The sequence below is a fragment of the Anolis sagrei genome, chromosome 5, assembly GCF_037176765.1.
Source record: "Anolis sagrei isolate rAnoSag1 chromosome 5, rAnoSag1.mat, whole genome shotgun sequence".
Lineage (NCBI taxonomy): Eukaryota > Metazoa > Chordata > Lepidosauria > Squamata > Dactyloidae > Anolis > Anolis sagrei.
The window spans coordinates 49,447,940-49,473,285 of NC_090025.1; the positions used below are offsets into that span (position 1 = coordinate 49,447,940).

At 37.9% G+C, this 25,346-nt stretch overlaps 2 protein-coding genes across 14 annotated transcripts in view; one reads left to right on the forward strand and one right to left on the reverse strand.

Annotated features, from left to right (window-relative positions):
* Nucleotides 1-13,334, forward strand: part of DCLK2 (doublecortin like kinase 2) — a 99,771-nt gene extending 86,437 nt beyond the window's left edge. For 2 of the 5 annotated variants that reach the window (XR_009631633.2, XR_009631634.2), the window contains 5 exons: nucleotides 2,220-2,316; nucleotides 3,627-3,707; nucleotides 6,368-6,484; nucleotides 7,135-7,215; nucleotides 12,052-12,135. Coding sequence is in view for 3 of the 5 variants with exons in the window: in XM_060778858.2 (XP_060634841.2) it covers nucleotides 2,220-2,316; nucleotides 3,627-3,707; nucleotides 6,368-6,484; nucleotides 12,052-12,267 (511 nt within the window). In the remaining 2 variants the exon portion in view is untranslated. Of the gene's footprint in view, nucleotides 1-2,219; nucleotides 2,317-3,626; nucleotides 3,708-6,367; nucleotides 6,485-7,134; nucleotides 7,216-9,246; nucleotides 9,260-12,051 lie in introns of all 5 variants that reach the window. The other 3 variants (XM_060778858.2, XM_060778859.2, XM_060778860.2) reach the window with 2 other exon arrangements.
* A 939-nt stretch (nucleotides 13,335-14,273) lies between these two features.
* LRBA (LPS responsive beige-like anchor protein) overlaps nucleotides 14,274-25,346 on the reverse strand; it is a 420,612-nt gene continuing 409,539 nt past the window's right edge. For all 9 annotated transcript variants that reach the window (XM_060778857.2, XM_060778855.2, XM_060778851.2 and 6 more), the window contains 4 exons: nucleotides 24,831-24,932; nucleotides 21,867-22,063; nucleotides 17,094-17,245; nucleotides 14,274-15,793 (listed from right to left, as the gene is read on the reverse strand). In XM_060778857.2, the coding sequence (XP_060634840.2) occupies nucleotides 15,703-15,793; nucleotides 17,094-17,245; nucleotides 21,867-22,063; nucleotides 24,831-24,932 (542 nt within the window). In that variant the 3' untranslated portion in view covers nucleotides 14,274-15,702. The remainder of the gene's footprint in view (nucleotides 15,794-17,093; nucleotides 17,246-21,866; nucleotides 22,064-24,830; nucleotides 24,933-25,346) is intronic.

Consider the following 25,346-nt stretch of genomic DNA (forward strand, 5'->3'; position numbering starts at 1 on the left):
TGGACACACACACACACATATCAGTGTGCTTTGGTTTCCATATTTCTATGGGCTTTCATTTCTTCCTCATTTGTTCAGATAGTTCTGATGCTCTAACTTATCTGCTATAGATATAGTCAGAAAGAATTAAGTATGGGAAGAAATGGGGAGATAACCAGTATTTCTCAAGGCTTCCAAGCAAGAAACTGATGTCTGTTTCTGTGTCCTCTTGTCCTTGACTCTCATTCGTCAGTGCTTATTTGTTCTATTAAGCATGCAGAGTTTTCCCCCTAGTGTTAGTCTCTGGACTGGCACTTTTGAAACTGTAATTCACCTCCGATACATCTTTAAACATTCAGCATCAGTAACCCTACTGATGGTCAAACTGGCTGGATCACTTTTGCTGGTTCAGCACTTCATCATATTTGGGGCTAAATTATTTGAGCTTCAAGAGAATACTTGAAATCACCTTTAGTCTCTCACTCTCTCATTCTCTCTGTCTGTTTCTCATTTATAGTCAACCAAGGTCAATAGAGTGTTCTGGGTTTCCTGCATGAGGCATAAAGACTGTGTTATATTGAAAGAGTGGCTTCCTCAAAGCATCCATGAAATGACAACTGAAGTCTTAAGATCAAAAGATTATTTCAGTTTTCTGTTCCTCCGGACTTAATATACTGGAGAAATTGTCCAATTTTCAAGCTACTATTATTTTGCAATATAAAGAAAAACATTTCCCCGTAATCAACTTGGACTGCATAACACAGAGAGTGTTATATTTCTGCCTGTTTGGCATCGCTATCCTCTGAGATCGCCAATGTGGTATGGTGACTTGGGTTTTGGACTAGGGGACTGGAAGACCAGGATCTGAATCCTAACTCAGCCATTGAAACATCGGGCAAGTCATATTCTTTCCAGCAAAATCAAGTCACCTCAGAATATATTCTGTGATAGATTTTCCTTAGGGTCATCATAAGTTGGAAATACCAACAACAAATCTATTGCTGAATGCTAATGTGCATGGGGCATTGTTCACAAAATACGAATAAAACGTTCAAGTTTTTTTTTTTAAAGAAGGCTTTGTACATGCTTGTTGGTAGAATGTGATATGGAATCTAAAATATAGGAACTTTTTGTTGTTTTGCTTAAGAGCTGTTTCTATTACTGTGGATTATATTTTATTGTCAGTAGTGGGGATGCTATATAACACAGAAATATTTGTATATCTTTCATCAAAAGCAGCTAGAAATCTTTGCCTTTTGTACACTTATAAAGATGGGCAAAATTAATAATGTCCAAAGTTATTTACCACTTCATCACACGGTTTCTGTCTCCTGCAGAATTCTGGGGTTTGTAGTTTAGTGAGGCTATTAAAGGCTCCTCCCTAAACTAAAAACCCCAGAATTCTGCAAGAGGCAGCAACTGGATTTAAAATGGATTTTTTTCTCAATATGATATGGTTTGAGTAGAAACTAAAGCAACATGATCAGCATCTAGTTACCACTGCTTTTGGAAATTACTATAGTAACCTTTAGAATCACTTAGGAGATATATTACAAATACATTAAGATACATGGCACGAGATGAAAGCAGTACAAGTAGTCTTAGTTGACCAAAAAACTAAAAACAAGTCAGTTTGTTGAGGTGGTGGACAAAAAGCCAATGCAGTTCTAGGTTGTATGAACAGAAATACAGTATCCAGATCAAGGCAAGTTGTGAATGCCACTCTGTTCTGCTTTGTTCAACCTGGAATACTGTGTCCAGTTCGGCCACCACAGTTCAAGGAGGATATTAACAAGCTGGAACTTGTCCAAATGAGGGCAACCAAGATGATCAAAGGTCTGGAAACCAAGCCTTATGGGGAATGGCTTAGTTATATTTAGCTGGGTATATTTAGCTTGGAAAAAAGAAAGCTGAAATGTGATACCTTTAAATATCTGGCAGGATGTCATGTAGAGGGTGCAGTAAATGTGTTTTCTGCTGCTCTAGAGATTAGAATGCTAACTAATTGATTTAAAATACTGTAAGACATGTTCATCAGAGGAGTAGATGGCCTCAGAAGGCAGTGAACTGTCCTTCCTTCTTTGGAGGTCTTTCAACAAAGGTTGGATGACTATATCTCAGGAGTGCTTTAGTTGCATTTTCTTGAATGGTAGAACATTAAAATAGATGGTCCTTGCAGTCCCTTCCAACTCTGTGATTCTGTATGCTGAACATTTTTATTGCTTGCTTTTCATCCTTAGTGAGAACAATGTCCAAGAAGATCTTTTTGATCAGATCCTGGTTGGAAAGCTGGAATTTCCTTCTCCATACTGGGATAACATCACTGACTCCGCTAAGGTACTGGAATATGTTGGTAACTACTAGGCCTGAAAATGTGAAAACATTGCTCACAGACTAAAATTCACTGATTTATCACAACTGGTTGTGCTATTGGAGCCATACTAGGAAAGTATACTGTTCACACCAACAAATCTTAATGTATTTTCTTAGTATTTTAGAGAGTCCTTTCGATTTTAAATATTAATATCTAGCGCTTGTAACGTATTACAAAAATTTGATACAAAACAATTGTCTGATAAAGTATGATAGCTAAGATGATGGGAGAATTTTATTTATTAAGGTGTGTATTCGTTATTTTAATTTGCTCTTTATTCTGAGGCACAAGAACAGTTTTCAAAAGTTTAATTGAAATCATGTAAATAATACAGTAAATAAGCAGAAATGTAAATGTATGACGACTGACCATTATAGTTATTGATTGTAATTGCTGTTTTAATGTTTTACTGTAATATGTATTATGATGTTTTATTGATTATATGTGATATTATGGTTGGAAACCGGTCTGAGTCCCTCAAGAGAGGTGAGAAGGTCGGTATACAAAACTTTTAAATAAATAAATAAATAAATCATAATCAGGCACGGAAGAGAGCAAATGCAACAAAAATACAATAAACTAACCACTAATATGCCTGAACAAAGACAGTAGCTCTGAGCAGACGTTGAAATGATTGTATTATCTGTTTCACCTTCCATGGGACAAGTATTCCATGGTTGGAAGCTGGATGCCAGAGAAAGCTTTTACAATGTGTAAAAAATAAGTGATATTCTTTGATAATTTCAGGCCATATGCAGATAAGGGACAATCAGGTCTCTTGAAGGGCAGATATAAAAAAGGAGAGGCAGACCGCTGATACTTGGGTCCTAACCCATGTAGGGTTTTGAAATACACTCCAGCACTTAGAATGGTGCCTAGAAAAAATAATCTTGTGTAATGTGGAGACTGTTTTAGCCCAACAGCCAAGTTTGTTCCAGTCAGAAAAGTTAAGGAGACCCACAGATTCTTCATCCCAGAAGCAGATGATAAAGAGACATAAGATGGCAACTGTGGATCCTGAGTCAGGAAATATTCAGTGGAGGCATTTTGTTGCTGATCATTTAAAAGCTATTTCCAGTGGCTGTGTGCTTCCTCTGTTCTGTCATGGAGTGATGCTTCCAAAATATTAATTAGATCCCATGTTTACTGATAAACTCAATAGGTTGGTGAGGGAAATTTAGAAAGATGTACAAAATTCCTGTGGAGGCAACCTCTTATTTTAGTAAATTGTGGACCTTCTTTTCCTCATCTCTTGTTTTATTTTGTATTTCAGGAGTTAATTAGTCTGATGTTACAAGTAAATGTGGAAGCACGATATACTGCAGCTCAGATTCTAAACCACCCCTGGGTGTCGGTGAGTAAAGTAATTTTGTACATTTGGATTTGAACATGGAAGCCCATCCTGTGTTGAGACCTTGCCTTCTGAAAGGCAGTTTGACAGACCTGAAAAATAATTTCTAATTCATGTTTTTCCTCTGGGGCTACCTGCATGTTGTGTGTATGCATGTTTTAGAGCATGGGGTCATGCTCATGATCAATAAATGCTCCTGAATGCTTTCTGTAAAATCTAGCTTGCTGCAAAGAAGGGCAGAGTTGTGTGGTGCTGCAACAGGGGTACTGAAGGATGACACATCCAGCTCCCTTCTGATAGGCATCAGTGTTGTGCCAAGGAGGACCCAGGTAGGTGCCCCCATCTTCTACTGATGGGAAGAAACTGTGTGTGTCATCCTTCAATGACCAATTTACCTTCAACACAAATGTCCATCTCCCAGTGCAGCTGGTTTGATTTTAGGGTGAGGTTCAATGATCAGCCCAGGAGATAGATCATAGCTGTGACATTGTTCCTAAGTTTTTGATACAGGATCTTGGCATCTATCTATCTATCTATCTATCTATCTATCTATCTATCTATCTATCATCTATCTATCTATCTATCATCTATCTATCTATCTATCATCTATCTATCTATCTATCTATCTATCTATCTATCTATCTAAACATTTTCAGATGAAAGGAGGCTTGCCTGGTGCTAGTTAGATGATCCACAAAAATATTCCTGCCTCTGATTGTTGGATGGGAAATTGTCAGATCATGCTTAGGTTCAGGCCCCACACAATCAATGGTCAAAGTGAAATGGTCTGTTAGTGAAAGATCTCTGAATCCTGTTTGATTGCTTGTGCATGCTGCGTGTCCTATTTGAACTGAGATGGTTTTAATGCATAATACTGGGAGTTTCAAATTGATGGACCTAATTTCAAAGCAATATCATGATGGCAATATTTACACAAAAGGTTATAACCCATATAATCAGTTATGAAGTTTTATTGACCATTTTGAACCAGAAACAAATCTAGAAATAACTCCACAAATGGAGAATATGTCATGAGGCCTTATGCAGCAGGTTTGCCATCTTGTGAGAGGCTAGGGGCTGTTTGTCTGCTAGGAAGGGGCAGCTTTGCCAGTCATTTGAAAGATAACCACCTGAAGCCTAACCCTGCCAAGAAACAAGTGTGTGCTTTCCATTTACATAATCATGAAGCCAACAGGAAACCGATGGTTACCTGTGAAGGCCAAGAGCTTGAACACTGTTCCCACCCTAGATATCGGTGTCACTTTAGATCGAGCACTTAACATTTAGGAAACACTGTGCAAACACCAAGCACAAAGTAGCTGCACGCAATAACATCCTGTGGAAACCTAGTAATAGTGCATGGGGTGCAGACCCAAAATTAATAAGAACATCAGTCCTGGCCTTGTGTGACTCAACTGCTGAGGATGCCTGTGCCATATGGCATAAATCTATCGATGCTTAACAAATGAATATAGCACTGAATGAGAATAATCACAGTATGTCTTAAACCTACACCTGTTGATAGACTCTATAAGCTAGCTGGCATTGCCCCCCCCCCCCCCCCCCCGATGTGTGATGGGAAGTTGCTACCAGTGGCAAGAGAAATAAGGTTTAACATAGTGAAAGCCACCCACTGTTTGTCTACCAGCCTCTTCCTGGTAGACTTAAATCAAGGAAAAATTTAATGAGAACCACCTCTCCTCTAAATGTTCCTCCAGCAACACCAAGAATATCCCTGTGGGCAGCAAGATCAGGCAATTCCAACTGGATGCCCCCCCCCCCCCCCAAGTGGGATCTTCCTTGAGGGGCAAACCCGAAATGGGCAACTTGAAATTCCCTGAACAGACTCAGAAGCCTGAGTTGGCAGATGAAAAGACAACCTGGCAAAATGGCACTACCTAGAAAAATCCCCCACCTTGTGTGACTGTGGAGCAGATCAAACAGCTCAGCACCTGAATGCTTGCCCACAACACCCTGCCTTATGCACAGAAGGCAACGGTTTAAAGCTACAGATAATAAAGTCGCTGTTGTCTGTCTAAAATGATTTAGCTGCTTGTGATCCCTTTACTTCATCAGTTTTAAACTTATTTATTTAGGCAATGGTTTTGACACTAAATAAATAAATAAATAGGCAGTTCATGGTTGCAGATATACAGTGATTTCAAATTGGGTCCATCTTTTTGAAACAACCTGTATGTTTTAGTTTTAATGGTACAGTGAAGAGAAGTTATTATCTTAGAAACAAATGTAGTTTACTTCAGATACAATACATTTGTATCATATCTATATATGTTTGAACTGTTGCCTTTCGTCAGAACAATTGAATGTGCTGGAGAAGAGATTTGCCTTCGACAATAGATTTGTAATATAACCTCTCTTATCAGAGTATTCTCAGGTTTAACTTCATAACATGGCATAAGTTTAGGTAGAGACTTGAGACATCTTACTGGACACTTGTATTGCTTTGAAATCAGAAGGACTAAAATCTGCATAATTTTCCTATTGAAACCAACAAAAAGTTTAAACATGCTTAACACAGTAGTTCTCTGTAACATATTGCACACAGTTTTGTGAAATACTTTTTTGTATTAAGACTAATTTTAGATTTTACTCCAAAAAAATCGCTAAGGAATAAAACACATTCTCTTTTATTGTTTACAAAGGACGATGCCTCCCAGGAAAATAATATGCAAGCTGAAGTAACAGGTAAATTAAAGCAGCACTTTAACAACACACTACCCAAACAGAATAACCCAACTGCAGGGGTTTCTGTCATCATGGTAAGCAAGTGCCTCATTTCCATTAATTATTTTACTAATGTATTATCAGTCATTTCCTAGCCTCCCCTCTTCCTTAGAGATACAATTGTAAAAAAATTGCCATTGAAAAATATCAATGCATATTTACAGTTGTGTCTAATATTTCCTTACACTGTAGATGCATTTTTAAGAACAATATTTTGAAAGGAATTGGCAGAAAATCATTTGTCGTGAAGGTGATGTAGTTTCACATCAAGCAAGTGGTTCTGTGCTATGTATAAGTTGTCTGCCTGCATTCACTAGTTGCATATTGTTACTAATTGATCTATGCTACAGGGATTTTAAAATTTGATTCATCAAGCCTTTTGGTTACAAAGTTCTTAAAGATGCTCCATACGTTAGCACTCAGTTTTTGTTTTTGCCCTGCACCACTAACACGCAGCACCAAAAGGCATTGCCATATCAGCAGGACAACCAAAGTCACCCAGATCATGGGGAGGGGGCAATGCTGTGGATGGAACCATTTCCTTGTTTTCCCTTTATTTCCACTTATGGATATGTATGTGAATTGATGTGCACCAACTTTAAAAAGTATTTTATTGCAAGTCAGTAATAGAAGAAAGGAAACTTTTATTTTAGGCTGATCCTTCTGCTTGAATTTCATTTGACAGTTTGACTTGACAGTCTGAGAGACCTCACAGCTCAATGCTTTGTATTTTTGAGACTATGGATAAACCTGAAGCAGAAACCTGGTATAAAATACATTACTAAATAGAGTGATTTTAAAGCCTAACTCCTAGCTGCTCACAAGTCGCACGTCCTTTAAGCTTGCCTCCAGTCTTTAATACAATGCAGCTTCTAGCTTCTTATTGGTGTGGAGTTTTCTAATTCTATGGCCTGATGGTTTTGCTTCTAGCCAATGAGGTACATCTCATGTACACTTAACTCTTATTTTTCTCTTCACTTCATTCCCTGCTGGTTAAGTCTTCAATATTAGGGTTTTATTGAACCCAGAAAGGCGTCTGAGTAGGACAAGCTGCTTAGTAACTAGAAGTTGTGTGGTTTTGGTTAGTCATGTTCTGCATTAATTATATAATACCAACAAACCAGGATTTTTTTGTGACAGAAGTGATTTGAGAAATTACAAATTGCTTCTGGTGTGAGAGAATTGACTGTCTGCAAGGACGTTGCCCAGGGGACACCTGGATGCTTTACCATGTTGTCAGCTGGAGCTGACAGACAGAAGCTCACCCCATCTCGTGACTCGAACTGTGGACCTTCAGGTCTGCAGTTCAGCCAGCACAAAGGTTTAACCCATTGCGGTACTGCAACCAGGATCATTTTAATAGAGATAAGAATCTAATTTTGAGATGTTCAAGACATGCACCCCTTCTTCTGAGCCAGTTGCCCATTCTGTAATACCATTTGGCTTTCATGTTTTGTGTAAAGTTATAAGTAGGTTGCATTTCCTCTGTTGATGCTTCCAGAGTAATGCCAAAGACGAATTAGCAGCATTTCCTATTAATGGGATGCATAGGAACCTGGCTGAAGGATGATTGTTTATCTTCCCATCATATGTTCACATATAAAAAAGAGATACACAAATAGTGAAGAAAAGTTGAGTAACATGCTGTTGCTAATGTTCAGAATTTCCCCCGTTTCACACCACTTATGACAAGCATTGTAATTGTATCGTGGTAGAGGCCAAGTTGGCATAGCAGGTTAAACCACTAAACAGCAGAACTTGCTGACCAAGGTCAGCAGTTCAAATCTGTGGGATATGATGAGCTCCTGTTGCTAGCCCCAGCTTCTGCCAACCTAGCAGTTTGAAAACATTCAAATGTGAGGAGATCAATAGGTACCGCTTCTGCAGGAAGGTCGTGGCGCTCCATGCAGTCATGCTGGCCCACATGACCTGGGTGGCATCTACGGACAACACCGGCTCTTCGGGATAGAAATGGTAGTCTATTGCAACTTTATATGCCATAGATCCATCCTGTGTAAGCCTGGGATTTGTAACTCTAGATTTTTTTTCTAGAGAGCTCTAATGCATAGGAAAGGGCACTGGGCAATTCTAAGTCCCTTGTCACACTACAGATCCAAGCAGGGATTGTGGCAAATAAAAGTTGGTTTAAACAGTTATGACTGTGACACATTAATATACCCCTAGTTCCATTACCCACTGCTGTATCGAGACAATTCTGAATGGTTTTTTTCCCTTGATGTTTGTCTAAGAAATGATCAAACAAGAGAGTGTAACAGAAACTAAGGGTTATATCAGAAATAACTGTTTCCTACCTTTGCATCTATTCTTATTTTTTCCAATCCTGTGCATCAGGATGTTTTCAGGACATTTGCAAAAGAAACATTTATATTCAGCACATATTTGCACTATAGTGAATTCCTTTCATGTTGATAAAGCGATCATTCATTTCCTTTTCGCAGACACCATTCAGCTTAATTCATTTTGGGCTTTGTATTACAAAATTGTACTATTCTTTGAAATGTTGTGCTAAAGCAGACATGGCCCTCGTGTGGTGGAAGAGTGTAATTGCATCTGAAAAGTGGTTTGCTCTTTGCCCATGTGTTTTTTTTTCTTTCAACGCATTGAGTCATTGCACAAAAAGAGTTTTAGTATGGCTTCTTTAATTTCAGAATGAGTTTCTTTTAAGTTTATAAATGTTGCAATGCTCTTGGTTCTGCTTCAAGTAAGTCTAGTGTCTGTCCCTTGCTTTCTTCTTTTGCTTCCTCTCCCAATGCCTGCATTGCTTTCTTCTGAGTAGGTCCAAGGCAATGGTATGTACTAATTACTGTGCTTCTTGCCACATTAAAAATATTCATCCCGAGTCGGAAAGAAAAGGAGAAGTAGCCTAATAGCAGTCTGAGGTGGGGACGTATGCCAGTGTTTATGTAACATGGCTTTTGTTGCATTTATATGTTTGCACCATTGGTATCATTTCACTATGCATGATGTCTTGTGTCCTGCGTATTTGATTGCAGATTCTTTCAATGATTACGTCTGGAATGGTGACTTCTATTCAGGAAAGGAAGATAGGGTTCTTTTAAGGCAGTGTTTCTCAACCTGGGGGTCGGGTGTCAGAAGGGGGTTTCAGAGGGGTCACCAAAGACCATCAGAAAACATACGAGTATAAGTGGTTGAGACAAGACTAACTTTTGAAATGTTCACTGAACTAGAAGTGGTGAACCTCCCTGCTCAAATAAAATTAGCATATTTCATATCAAAAGCATTTTATAAATTAGTATAAAACCGATAAAAAACAGGAGCACAAGCAGCTAAATACCTTTTGACCAAAAACAGGCAACAGCGACTTCATTCTCTGTAGCCTCAAACAATTCTTCCTCTGTACATTGCAGACAAGCATACAGATGCAGGGTTGACTGTTCTGCTCCATGTGAGAAATAGTTTTTTTCTTGACATGTTTGGGGTTAATGTTCAGGGTATAATTTTATTTCTGTGTACTCCTGACATGTACTACTTATCCCCAAAATTGTAAAATAGTATTATCCATGAAAATATTTTCTGCTAGAATATAATGGCATTCCCAGAAGATAACATCCACAACTTCATGTTCTTCCAATCATGGCATGTATCTGATTCTTGAATAACTATATCATACAAACAGATAATGGATTGGGGCTATATTTAGGCATATTCAACTTAGATATCTGAAGCAGGCCATTTTCTATATATGAGATCAAGGGAGCGCATTATGAATGGGAATCTTGCATTGTGGAAAGAAATAGGATATCATGTAGTGTCACCATATACAAATGAAGCTCCATTCACATAAAATGCATAACCTAACTGTATAGTGTCCCCTCCTCATTGTACAGCACATGACATCCATTCGGCATAACACTTGTGTGAATGGAAGGGCTTCATAATGAAGGGCAGAGCCAGGGGCATGCATTTCAGCCAATTCATTCCGATGTCAGAAGGAAATGAGTATTTTCGGCCCATTGGCGGCAAAGCGCAAGGACCTACAGCCAAATGCTGACTGCCAAGTAAGAGGCGCTCAGCTGTAGGTCTTTCCAGGGCCTACAGCCGACCATGCTGAGCGTGTGGCGTGCTCGGATGTAGGCCCTGGCAGGCCCTGAAAGGTGGTAGGCCCTGCCAGGCCCTGCCAGGGCCTACAGCTGAGCACCAAAAATTAGCCAGTGAAGCAGTTACAGTTCCCACTTATCTTTCATTTCACCAGTTTTTCCAGACAGGAGGGGTGTGTACCATTTCATGCCATCCGAATAAACGGTATGAAACAAAAACACAAAAGAAACAAATAAGACAAGTATCAGGCCCATGACTAATGTCAACTCTTCAAACCCTTTGAGGGACACCACATAAAACTAGGAGTGTGCAGTTAATAGTCCCATTTAGTTAATAGTCCCCCACAATCAGAAAATGTTTTCAAATATAAAGAGGAAAAATCCCAGAATTTGGACATAGAAGTTTCTTTTCCAAGTCATTATGCCCCGGGAATGCTAACTGAATGGAGTTCATTTGAACTAATTTCAAAATTGCAGCAAAAGAATACTGAAATCGACAAGTTTTAAAGAACCATTTTTCTTTTGGCTTGCATTTGACACTGCTGAAAGAGGGTTAAAGAGGTACAGTATGAAATGACAGAGTAAACCCTGCCTTTATCCCCCACCTCACTGACAAATTAATTGAGGCACAAGCAGGTTTTAAATGTGAGCAGCTTGTTGGCATCAAGATAGAACGCTCCTCAAAAGTTTAAATCTTTTCCTTGAATGCAGCAATTGGACCAGGAAACTGGCAAATTATGTAAGGCCAGTCAGAGCATGGGAAAATGTTACATTTTATATTGAATCATTAATATTAATAATATTAACAGAGAACGATAATTTGGGGTGTAATATTGAAGGATAGTACTATTTATGCAAAGACTTCACAACAACCTAGAGATTCTTATATAAACGGATCTGAAAGCTTTCAGACAGTTGTCAGAGCAACTTCTCATGTTACAGTGACACATTTTTTACCTCTCTAATACCAGAAATTATTTTTCTGACTGTAGCATGCTGATTCATTGTAGTCAAAATGGCAATTGTTTTTGTTTAAGACTGCCTTGATGTCACCCTGGACCCTTGTTCCCACCTGCACTACATTAATTTTTGTCCTGTCGAACTAATTTCATGTCTCTTGATGCAGCTGGCATGTGCCATTATAGTTAGAATGGGATCTAAGTGCTTAAGAAACACATCCCCTTTGCTTTTTTTTTTTTTTACAGTCACACATATATTATTTTCCTCACCAGACTTGCAAATCAGAAATGTTTTTTGTTTAAAGTGATGCATTTGTCACTGGCTTTAAAACAGCATGTTGCTCATGCAGTTTGTGGTATTTACTAATGTTCTGGGTGTTGTGCGTGTCAGAGGCCAGTCTTCAAAACTATCCACAAGGCCCGCATATTTGGGGAGGGGGGAGACCTCTGATGTTACTTCTCCTTTTCTTCAGACAAATGCATGCGTCCAATGATGTGCTTGCTGACATATATGTGAAGGTCAAGAGGTGCTGGTGATGTGACTCTTCACCTTTTCTGTTATAGAGCACAGCTCTAGATAAAGAGAAGCAAATCTTCTGCAACAAACGCTGTCAAGGCTCTGGCCGAGCCACTGTGAACCAAACCACCAGGACAAATGCTGCAGCTCATGAACCTCCCACAGTTGGTCTCAAAACATTGTTTCCTGCTGCTTCTGAGCCACTCAAACTCTCTACGCACTCGGTCTCCGCATGTCATGACGATAGCGCAGGGGTCCTTTAAGAAAAGTCCCACTGAAGAACACTGCTAGGTCAGAAAAATTATCTGCTACTGTTCTGTTGTATTCACTACTGTAGTTTGTTCACATTCTGTTTGAAAGGGATGAAGTTGGTATATACAGTAGTTTTTAGTGGTCTGGCCATTACATTTGGAAAATTCTTACCTTTTAGAGATTTTTAGTGTTGAATATAATTAAAATGACATTGGGATTGGAATGAAATCATCTACACTAGTGGTGGTCATATCTTGATATACTGCACACTCTGCATTGGATGTAACATGGAAAGAGGCTTTACCCAGCAATCTCTGGTCTTTACATGATGTTCCAGAGGAGTAAACTGGGAAGTTCTGATCATTCCTTCATTCATCTTTAAAGTTCTGTTCTGGAATTACTTACGCTGAAGAGGAAAGCCTGGTCTCAGTGGACAATCTGTACAATATTGAAAGGCAAGTAGTATGAGTGAGGTTACATGTGTGATAGTTTGAGGGGGAGGGATTTAATATTGAAACTTCTGATTTGATATTAGTTTAGATAAGATGAACTTAAACAAATGGAATTGAATACAAAAGTAAAATAATCACAGGACAATCATTCTTCCACTCATGGCTCTTTTGTTATGAAGACTGTAGGCATTAAAGCCATTTCTGCACATACTGTTTCCTGACTCTAGTTCCAGAAATTAATGGTTGCGAACAATAGCAAATTGTCTTGGGACAAGAGCTTGCTGCATGTTGGATATCCTAAGATGGAAGAGATTCTTTAGAGCAAGCTAAATTAAAGCATTGAACTGCTGATCAACAATGCACAATGCTTTTGCCATCTTTTTTTTTTTAAGTATCCCTTTTTATAAGCAACAAAAAATTGAAATACTTGGGGAGATGTTATGCTAAAATGTGCAATCAAGGATAGATGGGATTGTATCTTACTTAATGCTTGTTTCAATATTGTATGTACTCTGCTCATTTCCTTTTTTTCTCCTTTTTAACAATTCTCAATCATTTTCTATTAGCCTTTATTTTACATTAGAATATTAAGACCTGCAATAAACATTCTTCTTGAAAAGAGCAAATGGTAATTTTTTTGAGAATTTGTAAAGCTGAAGTGGGAGGACTCCAAAAGGATTGAATTGGTGAAGACAGATGAATCGAGATTAGATAGAAAAATATTCAAAGCAAGTATCAGAAAAGAGCTGCAAGGCCAACTTTTTCAAAAGAGATTCCCCAATTAAGCAATGACATTTAAATAATTCTCAAGGCTATGTTTTTAGGTGTGTAGAGAAAAAGGTGTTTATTACTCTTAAGCATTTATATAGATTCACTGTCCTTTTTGGTTTGTAAGTCCCCGTTTTAGTTTCCCGAAAATAGGCGCCATCTCAATGACCTTTTTCGGACCATTAGCCAACATGGTCATCTTTCCCAGGCTCCCCTTCCCCTCAGTTTTAGGGTGAGAGGGGTGAAAATTGCCACACATGGAGGGCACATCTACCACTCTTTGCCCACCAAGACTTAAAATGTGTGGGTCGTCCCCCAATTTTTTAGGGATTTTTTTTCTTTCTATAAACTTCCTTTAAAATATGGCATGGTTTGTACTTATATCCTTCATTACAACCTAGATTAAAAGCATCAGAGTTACTTAAGATACCCCCATTTCTGTGATGTTTTCCTCTCCATCTGCAGGAGAGAAATGAGTGTAAATACAAGGCTTAAGATTCCACTATTTCAGTGATGCTTTCCCCTCAAACTGCAGGCAAGGCAGATGGCGTTCTCCTCTGATTAGCCCGACAGGCAGGGCTCAGTGGTCCAAAAATCAGGCAAGGAAATGGTACCCGCTCCTGCTTTCTTTCGTACTGACCTTATTTTCGTTTTGGGGAGGGATTCCCATTTCATGCTCAAGCCCAAAATGAAAGGGATGAAAGAACAGATGAAACGAGATAAAGGGTTACCAGTGCACACCACCAGTGTTTATGTTGTGCTCAGTTAGCAACACAGGAGTCCACTACAATGAATAATTCATTAAATTACAAATATCATTTTATTTAATTTCTTATTTCAAACTGAATTTTCCCCTTTTAGATCTTCACTGCAAGAGAGAGTAGCTGGAGGAGGGGGGCAATGGGGAGATGGGACCTGCTTCAAGTAAGCAGCTGAAGAAAATTATATACCAATAGATATGGAATGTAAATTTCAAACTTTAACAAGGTACAACGTACAAAGTATTTATGCAATACAGGCCTACAAAATGGTACAGTTCCTTTCACAAGTATTTTCACAGAATTCTGCACAGCAATCTTGTAGAAAAAGTAGAATTTATGCAACACCAAAATACATTGTTCCAGAGTATAAACTTGCATTTCCATTCCAAAGAGCTGGAAGAAAGTGTATTCTGTATTGTCAACATGATTGGGCAAGGAAAGATGCAAACATGCCTCATTTTGGAGAATAGCACTGGGTATGGCTTGTGCTGCACAGCTTTCATAAGCTGCTTCTAGAATGGAAACAAAAGTATGATTTCTGTAGACAGGCTTCCAGTTATTTTCTGCCTCCAGCTTTATAGGCCAATGAGAGGAGTGTTATTAAAATCTACACACATGATCCAAAAAATGACAGAAGCTAATTATGGGAGGATACACTGCAAGTCCGCAACACAACATTTGGTTTTGAGAAACAATGCACATTTGAGTGTGCATGGGAATGGGAGAGGAGGAAAATAAAGACTTACACTTCATAAATCAATCCTGCTGCTGTTTTCCTCTTCATCAGCTGCACAACAGAACAGCAAACAAACAAAAAGCAATAACCCAAAAACAAATCGAAAACCTAATAATCTAGACTTAAAAGCATGCTTGATCATTACACTGATGGAAACAAAATTACATTTAGCATATAATTTAAATAGTCTTGATTTCCAGAAAATTCAGTGCTTGAAGTAGTACAATCATTGCAAATGTATAATACGAACCAGGGTGGGGCAAGCCCAGTTTAAGATGCCAGTTTTATAAGCAACTTCCAGCATTATAATCAATTTCCATTGTTGTAATGAAATATTCCTTAAGATTGTAAAGATTTACATGAGATTTTCTTTTCATAATAATAGCTAGTACAAGAATTTTAACCATCTCATTTAGGTTTCTCCCCTATGCTTGGATCAAAATAGACAAACTATGACTAAAAATATAGATTTTCTTTTTAAGCTACAGAACCCCAGCAGCCATTTTCTGCTTCTTCCACCACCCCCCTTTACCCAAAAAGTCAAGCAAGGTCTACAAAAATAGCAATAAACTTTTAAAAAATAGCATTTCTCAGCAAGTTTAAGTTACATTCAGATGTTATATTAACTATTTATAAGAAGTGAGGCTCTAACAAGATACTGAAAAGAGACTTGTGCTTCAAGTCTTCATCTGGGAGCAGCTGCATATGCTGGTTGGATTTGTGCCAGCATCAGTATCTGGTTTGGTATTCATGGTGCCACCTGTTGAAGTCATTATAGAAAAGTACAATGCTCCCAGAAGCCATGCCTGTCATTATACACCTATGAAAGGAAGAAAAAGATGGAACGTCACTGTCCAATTCTAAGAGGTAGCCTTTAACCACGTAATACTTTATTATGATTAAGCTTAAATGTCTATATTCTCTACAGCAGGGCTTCTTAAACTTTTTTCACTTTGAACCCCAGGCCACCTGAGAAACTTTTACATGACCCCATGTATATAGGTACAGAAAATAGATATACAAGTCAAATATTTACTGATTAAATAAGCTTTTCCAAGACTTGTTAAACAGGATGATTTCCCTCTTTGCATATTTGTGTAAATGTCTAAGATAGCCAGAAGATGGCATCCCAAAACCATTTACTGTTGATTTTTTTTTTTTGGAGACCCCAACATTGTGCTAAGACAGCGGTTCCTAACCTGTGGTCCGTTGGCCACAAGAAATGAAATATGGTCCATGACCTCACCATTACTACACCATTGCAATGAGAGTGATTGGTCTTGCGAAACCATCTTATAGGGCTGAGGCTTATTAAATATGGTTTTCTCTGGGTGAGCAGATGGCGAATACTGGATGGCATATGTTCTGTATCAGAAATAGAGCTGGTATGGTCTCTCCAATGGAATTTTCTGAAGCAGCACCCCAAATAACCAAACCGAATCTAAAGTTGACCAAAAACTGATTTGTAACCCTTTTGGTACTAATGTTGGAGAGTGGTCCCTGGTCAAAAAAAGGTTGAGAACCAGTGAACTAAGAGGACTGACCCCATTTGAGATCAGGATCCACAGTTTAAGAAGCATTACTCTACAGTACAGTTGCCTTCATAAATCTCTTAATATTACTTTAACCTTCCCAGCGAGGCTCCCCCCCCCCCCCCCCAAGAAATAAATATATCATAATTAGGTAAGAGAAACATCTAATGTTGCTACTGACATAGGTGCACATAAGTGTGTCTTAAATGTGCATATATTTGTATTTCACTCTGCTAGATCTTAATATGATTAGAACTTACAACTTTAAAAAAGATTATTTCTGGTGGGAAACCTCTCCCCCACACATGATAAGGAACTTCAAAAACAACCAAATTAAGACCAGCACAGATAATCTTTTTAAAAATCCAGGATGCAAAGTAAAAACATATAAGAACATCTTCATTGCCCACCTATGGCCAAGCAAAAGAGGACCCAATCTATCTTCCTTAAAAAAGGAGTTACCTAATTGGGAAACTGCCACAAAAAAGCCTTGTTCCTTCAACCTCTCTTCATCATGTGGTACATTATGCGGTAGGGCCTTTAAAGAATAGACAGTGCAGCATATATCAGTCTACATCTGAGTCTCACCTTTGGTCATGTGAAAGAGCCATAGATCGGATGCCAGCATCACAACCAGGATAGGCAAAAAGTTGCTTGAGGTCACAAACTTGCCACACCATGATGACCCCATTGTCTCCTCCTGTAAGCAGGTACTGACCATCCCGGCTCAGCTGAATTGCCTAGTAGAAGGAATATTGTACATTTAAACAACAGCTTCCACCACACAATTTTCTGCTCCTGTAATTTTATTTAAAGAAGAATGGATTATTTTGATTCAAACGCTGGACAGATGGGAAAAACAGGCTAAAAAGTTGCTTTTGATTGTAAAAATTTACTAGGTGACACATATTTGGGCTGGGAAAAATACTTGGCAAGCCAGTTGATAATGATTACAAAACTAGTTTTCTGATGAGCCGTATTCAAAGGCAGGAACAGTTATCATAAAATACACACATTTTCTTCTCTTCTCCCACTCATAGGGTGCATCTATACCAATGGTTCCCAACCTGTGGTCTGTGGACCACCAGTGGTTCGCAAGAACTAAAATATAGTCCACTGCCTCACCATTACTACACTGTTGCAACGAGAGCGACAAAACCATCTTATAGTGCTGAGGCTTATTATATATGGTTTTCTGTGGATGAGCAGATAGCAACTACTGGATGGCATATGTTCTGTATCAGAAACTAGAGCTGATGTATAATCCAAAATAATCCATTTAAATAATAACAAATAGTTATTATTTTAAATAATATGGGTCAGGATTCAAAAAAGCTCAACTAGTGCATGGCGCTATTTTCCCCGCATAAGAATTTATGCACTAATTTAGCACATTTTCAGAGTATCCAAAACTTGTCATCTCTTCCTTTTTTTTACTTAGAACACCAAATAATTTTTGATATTAATGAATTTCTCATTTTAAATTACTTCATCAAAAAGTTATAATCCAAAGTGTTTTTAATCTGTGTGGAAGAAAAGCTGTTCACACTCTTTTTGTAGAAAAGTGGGATTCTGAATTTTTTGTATTTTTATGTTTGAAAAGGCCTGTCAAATATGTACCCTTGTTATGGGCATCCCGCTTGTTTTAAACCATAGTAGTAAATATCAGAGTAAACATGTTTTAAACCGGTATAATGTTTCATTTTAATTTGTTCAATTGTTTACTCTTCAAACTTTGTGTCTAATGAAATGGGGGGGGGGGGGGAGGATAGATTATTATTACTACTAGTTGTATTATTATCATCCTTTTCATTATTATTCCCATATAAGAACAACTGCTTAGTAAGTGAACTCATCAGTTTTCGGCACATTATTCATGAACAGACAATGATGCAGACAGGAGAAAGATGATGGAACTTCAGCAAATCGTTTAAAAGAAAATGCTGGACTCCTGATCTCTAACAAACCAAATACAATTACTCAAAAGATTATTCATTACGAGAAAAATCAATATCCATTTTATCCTCATTTCACAAATGGCAATCTCCTAAGGGTATTTTTGAAATTGCAGTGAAGACCGTGACAAATAATTATTTGCTACAGTTATAAAATTCATCTGATGAAAATCCATTAACCTTATGGTTATGGTTCACTTGAGTGTTATACTGGAGGCTCTTTATCAGAGAAATGCTATATTAAAAGGCAAATTAAAGCCATTAATCTTTAACTCTTCTGGTACTAGAGAATTCTGTGTGCTTCTGCGCTCTTGGTTAAATAAAAGGTGAGATATGGAATTTGGTTACTAATGGATGATGATTATACTGAATCACTAGGAAGTGAGGAAAAACATGGTCGGGCATATGCATGGATGCCTATATATATGTATTAGGATGAAAATTCAATCAAGATTTTAATATAATGTGGCCTTCAAGATTTAGCAAATAAAGGCTGTTCCAGAAAAAAATATGAATCAATTTGATAGTCTAATATTGCCTCAGTGTGGAAGTTATATTTGAGATTTTCCTAAGAAGTAATCTAAGGATAACTGACCATTATTTTGAGATGCACAAACAGTCCTCCAAAGAATACTATTAAAGAAATGTTCCACGTTCCTTTATTTCTGACTCAACGTTCCCTTGAAGCGTCTCAAAACTGGGATTCTTAAGAGACCATTATTCTTAAAAACCAGACCTGTCAGCTTGACAACATTGGTATAAAGCAGCAAGAGCCTGTTAGATACTTGACTTTTCAAAACAGACTCAGGAAAGAAAAATAAATTGGTTCCTTTGGGTGGAACAGCATGCTGGCCTTGTTTAGGATAGAATAACTATAGTCCTCCGGACTGCCTGCCTACTTAGATTTAAGTTACTCATTAAGATATCTAAACATTGCAAGGCTGATCTGCTATGATATCCTGTTAGCCTATGTTCCACTGAGCAATACAGTATTTAAAACAAAAACAGGTGGAAAGCGTTGATTAGGCCCTGAGTATATCCAGACAACCTAAAAGTTCTCCTGGTAGCATTTTTGGGGTACTTGTGTACAAGACAGTAAATTAGAAGATTAAACTGTCTGAATAGAACAACTAAAAAGCTTCAGCTTTGTCAACATCCTGCAAGTCAAGCCCATAGTTGTACAGGAAAGCAAAGCAAAGAATTTGGACAAGGAATTAAATTTCTACTTCGTCCATAGACTCCCCTCCCTCCCTGGCCGCCACGAACAACGAACTATGAAACTCTAGGGCTAGAGGGCCTGCGGGCAAAGACATTTTGAACACTCTTGTTTTAATCATCCTGTTGCCACTTCCCTTACAGCATGATAAAGTACAGAAGCTCTAGGGAAAAGACTGTGGATTGTTTAAGGCTAAAATTCATCTGGGACTGCTGAGGAAAAATAATAGCATGGTTTGTGTGTATTGCTGGCCGAGAGAGAGAAGAATTTCCATTGCATAAAGCAACATTGCTCAAGCCTTGGGAATGACAAACACTAAAGAAATTGTTTTAGCCAGCAAGGGATTGCGAGATATTTTAGAGATTTACTGGCCTAGCTGACAACATAATCACAACCAAAGCGATACATTATCAGCGCTGCGGCTGCAGGAAAAGCAAAGCGAAATCACTAAGTACTATGGGAGTTATGGTAAAAAAAACTGTAAACAATTCAATGTGAACTATGGAAGGTATGGACATTATGAAGAGAATTTACATTATTTTAATGCAGCTGGAACATGTGGAAAAAGTTACAGGAATGGCTAAGATTACTTTCCTATATACCTTTCTCTGCAAATAATTAGAACATGATCCTTCTGTACACAAGGGCATAGCACCTGTATGCACAGCATGCCTATAGCACTCATTAAAATCCTGCTCCTTCCCCAAAGAACTACATTTCTGGGCACAGGAGTGTCTAGACATGCAAGTATCCTGTACAATATAGAATGCATGATGGAATCTAGGAAGAGGCATCCATTGAGTAACCTACCCTGTCCTATCCTGTCCTGGGAAATGTCCTGGGGGACCCATGAGGATTTTTTAATTTGCAGGCAGCATCATCAACATCATTTATGGATATACCACTATCAAAGGTACATAGCACTTTGTAACTAAAAACAATGGCCCCTGCCAAAGGTGTACTATCTAAAATATTTGTATATAAACATACACATGCAGGAGAAAGGAGGAATACAATTTTTTAAATGTTCAGTCTGCATTAATTTTAATTCAATTGTTTTTATGTTTAATTTTTGTATGTGTTATTCAATATAGCATTGAATAATTGCCATATGTAAGCTTCCTTGATTCCCCCTTGGGGTAGAGAAAGGCGGGGTATAAATAGGGTAAATAAATAAATAAAACCCAGCAAAACAAATCATTCAGATACAATTCAAAATAAATGTATTAACACACACAAAACAAGCTAACAAATACTAAAACACCAAAAAACTTTGGAAAACAAAAAAGGTTTGAGATTTAGAAACAATGAGGGAAGGAGCAGGCTGCAAATATTCCGGGGTGCAATTTAAAGATTGTAGAGTAGCAAGTGAGAAAAGACAAAGGCAAACCAAGGAAGAGGAAACTCTTGGTTTTGCGAGAAGCCTAGAATTGCTAGAATGCAGACCTTGAGGAGGTCAGTAAAAAGAAATATGGACTGAATGACAGCAGGGAGCTACACTGTGTAGGACTTTGAACGATAAAACAAGAAGCTTATACTGAATTGTAGAAGGAATGTTGATGACGAAATGATAATGAACTTATTTAAACTCCATAGTTATGTATCCCAAACAAAAGACAATGTAACAAACACAGATTCAGCTATTTCACATATAACCATAAACACATGATTAGTTCATCTTCTTCCTTTCAGTGGTAATTAAGGTCTATTTTTAATATTTAGCTGATAGTGTTTCTCTAAAATACAGACCTATCACTATCTTTAATGTGAATACTTACACTAAGTTAACTTTTAAAAATGTAATAGTGAAAGTTGGGAACAAATGCCTGGAAATCATATTTATTGAATGTATATATAATGTATGTATAATGAGAAGACTAAGAAATTATTGGAATATACAATAAGGTAGAATGTTATATATTGTAGAGGCTGAAGTCTAGCATAGGTTGAAATCCTATTGCTATTACTGGCTAGATTAGATCCATTGAATCAACTGAATTTGAATTTTACCTGTGTGTTACCTTCAATCAGTCTATTCTATATTGAGCTAAACAACAGGATTCAAACCACTATTTATTAATCTCTTCATTAGAGATTCGTTTTATTGAACTATTGAACATCAAAATGTTACATATTTAAAATATAAAAATAACATAATATTGTATAGATAGTATAGTTTCACATGCTCACCCGTATATTGTCGTCAGTTTCCATAGTGGCTTGCAATTTTCCATTCACACTGAATACACAAAAATGACCATTGTCATAGTATATGACACAGTGTCCTTCTCTTGATGCCTGGATGAGTTTTGCTTTCAGACAATTTTCAGGAGGTTCTAACGTCCTCAGCAGATCTCCATTCATAGAATGTATGAGACATGGTCCTTCTGATGAGAGGAGAAAAGCAAAGCCATCAGATTTTTGACATTTGAACCCTGAGTTGTCTTCAGAGCTGTGGTCCAACACTCAAACCACCACTTGCAGCTAGGAAAAAAGGTTCTGGAGGAAATCAGGTCAGGAAATATTATTCAAGTTATACTTCTGTAATTAAGGTGATATAGAATATGGGCTACTGGCGAAATAATTTCTTCTCATTAGAATAATTGTAACAGGTAAATGCCCTACTCCTTCTAGCACAGGTATGGGCAAACTTTGGCCCTCCAGGTGTTTTGGACTTCAACTCTCACAATTCCTAACAGCCCTAAACAGAGCTTAAACCAGAGTTCATGTTACTAATTCTTTTATCTCATCATTCCTTCTGAGAACTCGAAGAAGCACATGTGATTCTATCCTATTTTATTGCCACAGAAATGTTGCAAATTAAGTTAAACAAAGTGTATACTCTGATGGCTGAAAGCGAGGAGGAGCTGAGGAGCCTTCTAATCAAGGTGAAAGAAGAAAGCGCAAAAGCTGGGTTGCAGCTAAACATAAAAAAACCAAGATTATGGCAACAAGAATGATTGACAACTGGAAAATAGAGGGAGAAAATGTGGAGGCCGTGACAGACTTTGTATTTCTAGGTGCAAAGTTTACTGCAGATGCAGACTGTGGCCAGGAAATCAGAAGACGCTTACTTCTTAGGAGGAGAGCAATGTCCAATCTCGATAAAATAGTAAAGAGTAGAGACATCACACTGGCAACAAAGATCTGAATAGTCAAAGCCATGGTATTCCCTGTAGTAACCTATGGATGTGAGAGCTGGACCTTAGGGAAGGCTGAGCGAAGGAAGATAGATGCTTTTGAACTGTGGTGTTGGAGGAAAGTTCTGAGAGTGCCTTGGACTGCGAGAAGATCCAACCAGTCCATCCTCCAGGAAATAAAGCCCGACTCTTCATTGGAGGGAAGGATACTAGAGACAAAGTTGAAGTACTTTGGCCACATCATGAGGAGACAGCAAAGCCTAGAGAAGACAATGATGCTGGGGAAAGTGGAAGGTAAAAGGAAGAGGGGCCGACCAAGGGCAAGATGGATGGATGGCATCCTTGAAGTGACTGGACTGACCTTGAAGGAGCTGGGGGTGGTGACGGCCAACAGGGAGCTCTGGCGTGGGCTGGTCCATGAGGTCACTAAGAGTCGGAGACGACTGAATGAATGAACAACAACAAAATACTTGTGGATTGACAAGCGTCATCCAGTGAGCAACCTGGCTAAATGAGGGATAGACTCCGGCTTTCCTTAAAACTAAATACTAGATCCATCTGGCTCCCAAATGATGCCATAAAGTGTAACCTCATTCTCTGGAATCCATTTTCTTGATATATGTATTCATGACCTTTTCCATAACTTTTTATGCATCCATATAAGTACACTTCTTTCCAGAGAGTTCATAGCACAGGCATTGCCTCCCCACCCAGGAAAGCCAGCTGTAAATGGAAAGTAGTGACAATCAAGTACTAGTGACAGAGATTTTACTAGACAAGGAAATAAGAAATCCAGTTTCAAATCTATTGCTGCCATACTTGCTGAGCCTAGCACCAATTGTTTAAAACTCTTATAACCTATATCTCTCTGCGTTATTTTACCTTCAGTTTTGCTGTAACATCTGAGTTCCTGAGCCATAAAAGCAAATCATGTTTGTATGAGGTATCCATTTTGTTTGTAAAAGCAAGATTCAGCATATTTATTTTTATTGGACCATGCTTTCGACAGGGATGGTATTTTTTTAAAATTATACAAAACACAAGGGCACAGGTTGCAGAAAGATGAATGAAAGAAATATAAATAACGAATGGATTTTTAGAATCCAGGAATAATTAATTTTCTTTTTATCTGTCTCAGCAGTATATTGTGCAATATCAAAAACTGATCCTCAAATAGTAGAGGATCAGCAGTTGGCAGTCCCCAGACTAAATCCCATGTCTTTAATGATGTCACTAGCCAACCGCCTTCCTAAGTATATTGAAAAGAAAGGTGTCAATGGATAATATCCATAACAAGCAATATCTATGAGCTTCTAGCAGTTACATTCTAAGGTTGAGACCTCCAGCAAAATGTGTTCTTACCAAAGGCCTGGAGGAACAAATTAATGTTCTAAAATAAATTTATTTTATGTCCATACCTGGGCAAATAATTAAACACACCCACTAAAACGTGCATGTAATTTCAGGTATTAGTAGGGTTCCCCTGGGTGATTCTGTTTTTGGAAGCATAGATATTGGTCTATGGAGAGGAGAAATTAATGTAATTTTTATACCTAAACATAGAATAAAATAAGGAATTTCTCAAGAGCAAGTGTAGTCATCTGTGGAGAAATGTAGGAATGTATAATGGCTACAAAAAAATCATAGTTTAAATATGTTCTCAATACAAAATAGATATGAGAGGAAACAAAAACTTGATGGAAACTGATAAAAACCCTGTCTGGAGAAGAGGCAAATTAAATCAGACTGAGGCCTATTTAATCCAGCAATGTTTCCTCAATGGTCAACACCAATCAGATGCCTATCAAAACTCATAATTAGGGCAGGAGCACAAGAGCACCTTCCTAAAGCATGGATAGCTTCTTCGAAAGAGAGTGTAAAAGTCAAACTGAAATTGAAAAATATTGCATTTCTGCTATTTTAAATATTTTTTTCAGTATATGACTTTAAAAAAACTTACATGCTTATTTTTCTTTCCAAAAACATCAGCTTAAGATTTCAAAGAGTTTCATACCTTTAGAACCACTTATTGCCAGGCCAAGTTCAGCACAAATTGCTGTACAGGTAATCTCATAGTCATGTCCAGTCAAGATGGCGCGAGGTGTGGCAGAATCACCTGCAAGGACCAGGATGAGGGGGCAGAAAACAACAAGAAAAACATTCTTCAGTCACATTTGTTGTAATATATATTCAGGTTATATAGTGGTGCATAACAACAGGTTACAACATAACTGCTAGTTAATATACAGCATTTAAAATACCATGAATCCTTGATATATCTGCTGAGTTTGGTTCCAGGACTCCCAATGGTTATCAAAATATGTGGATATTCATGTCCCTTTATATGCAATGATGTAATAAAATGGCGGCCCTTATATAAAACAGAAAAATCAAAGTTTGCTTTTTAGATTAAAAAAAATGTATTGTCTAGCCATGGATAGTTGAATCTATGGATATGCAAGGCCTATTGTAAGTAGAAAGAAAACAGTCAATTACTGTTGAATTTCCAAGTATAATTGTCACAAAGCAT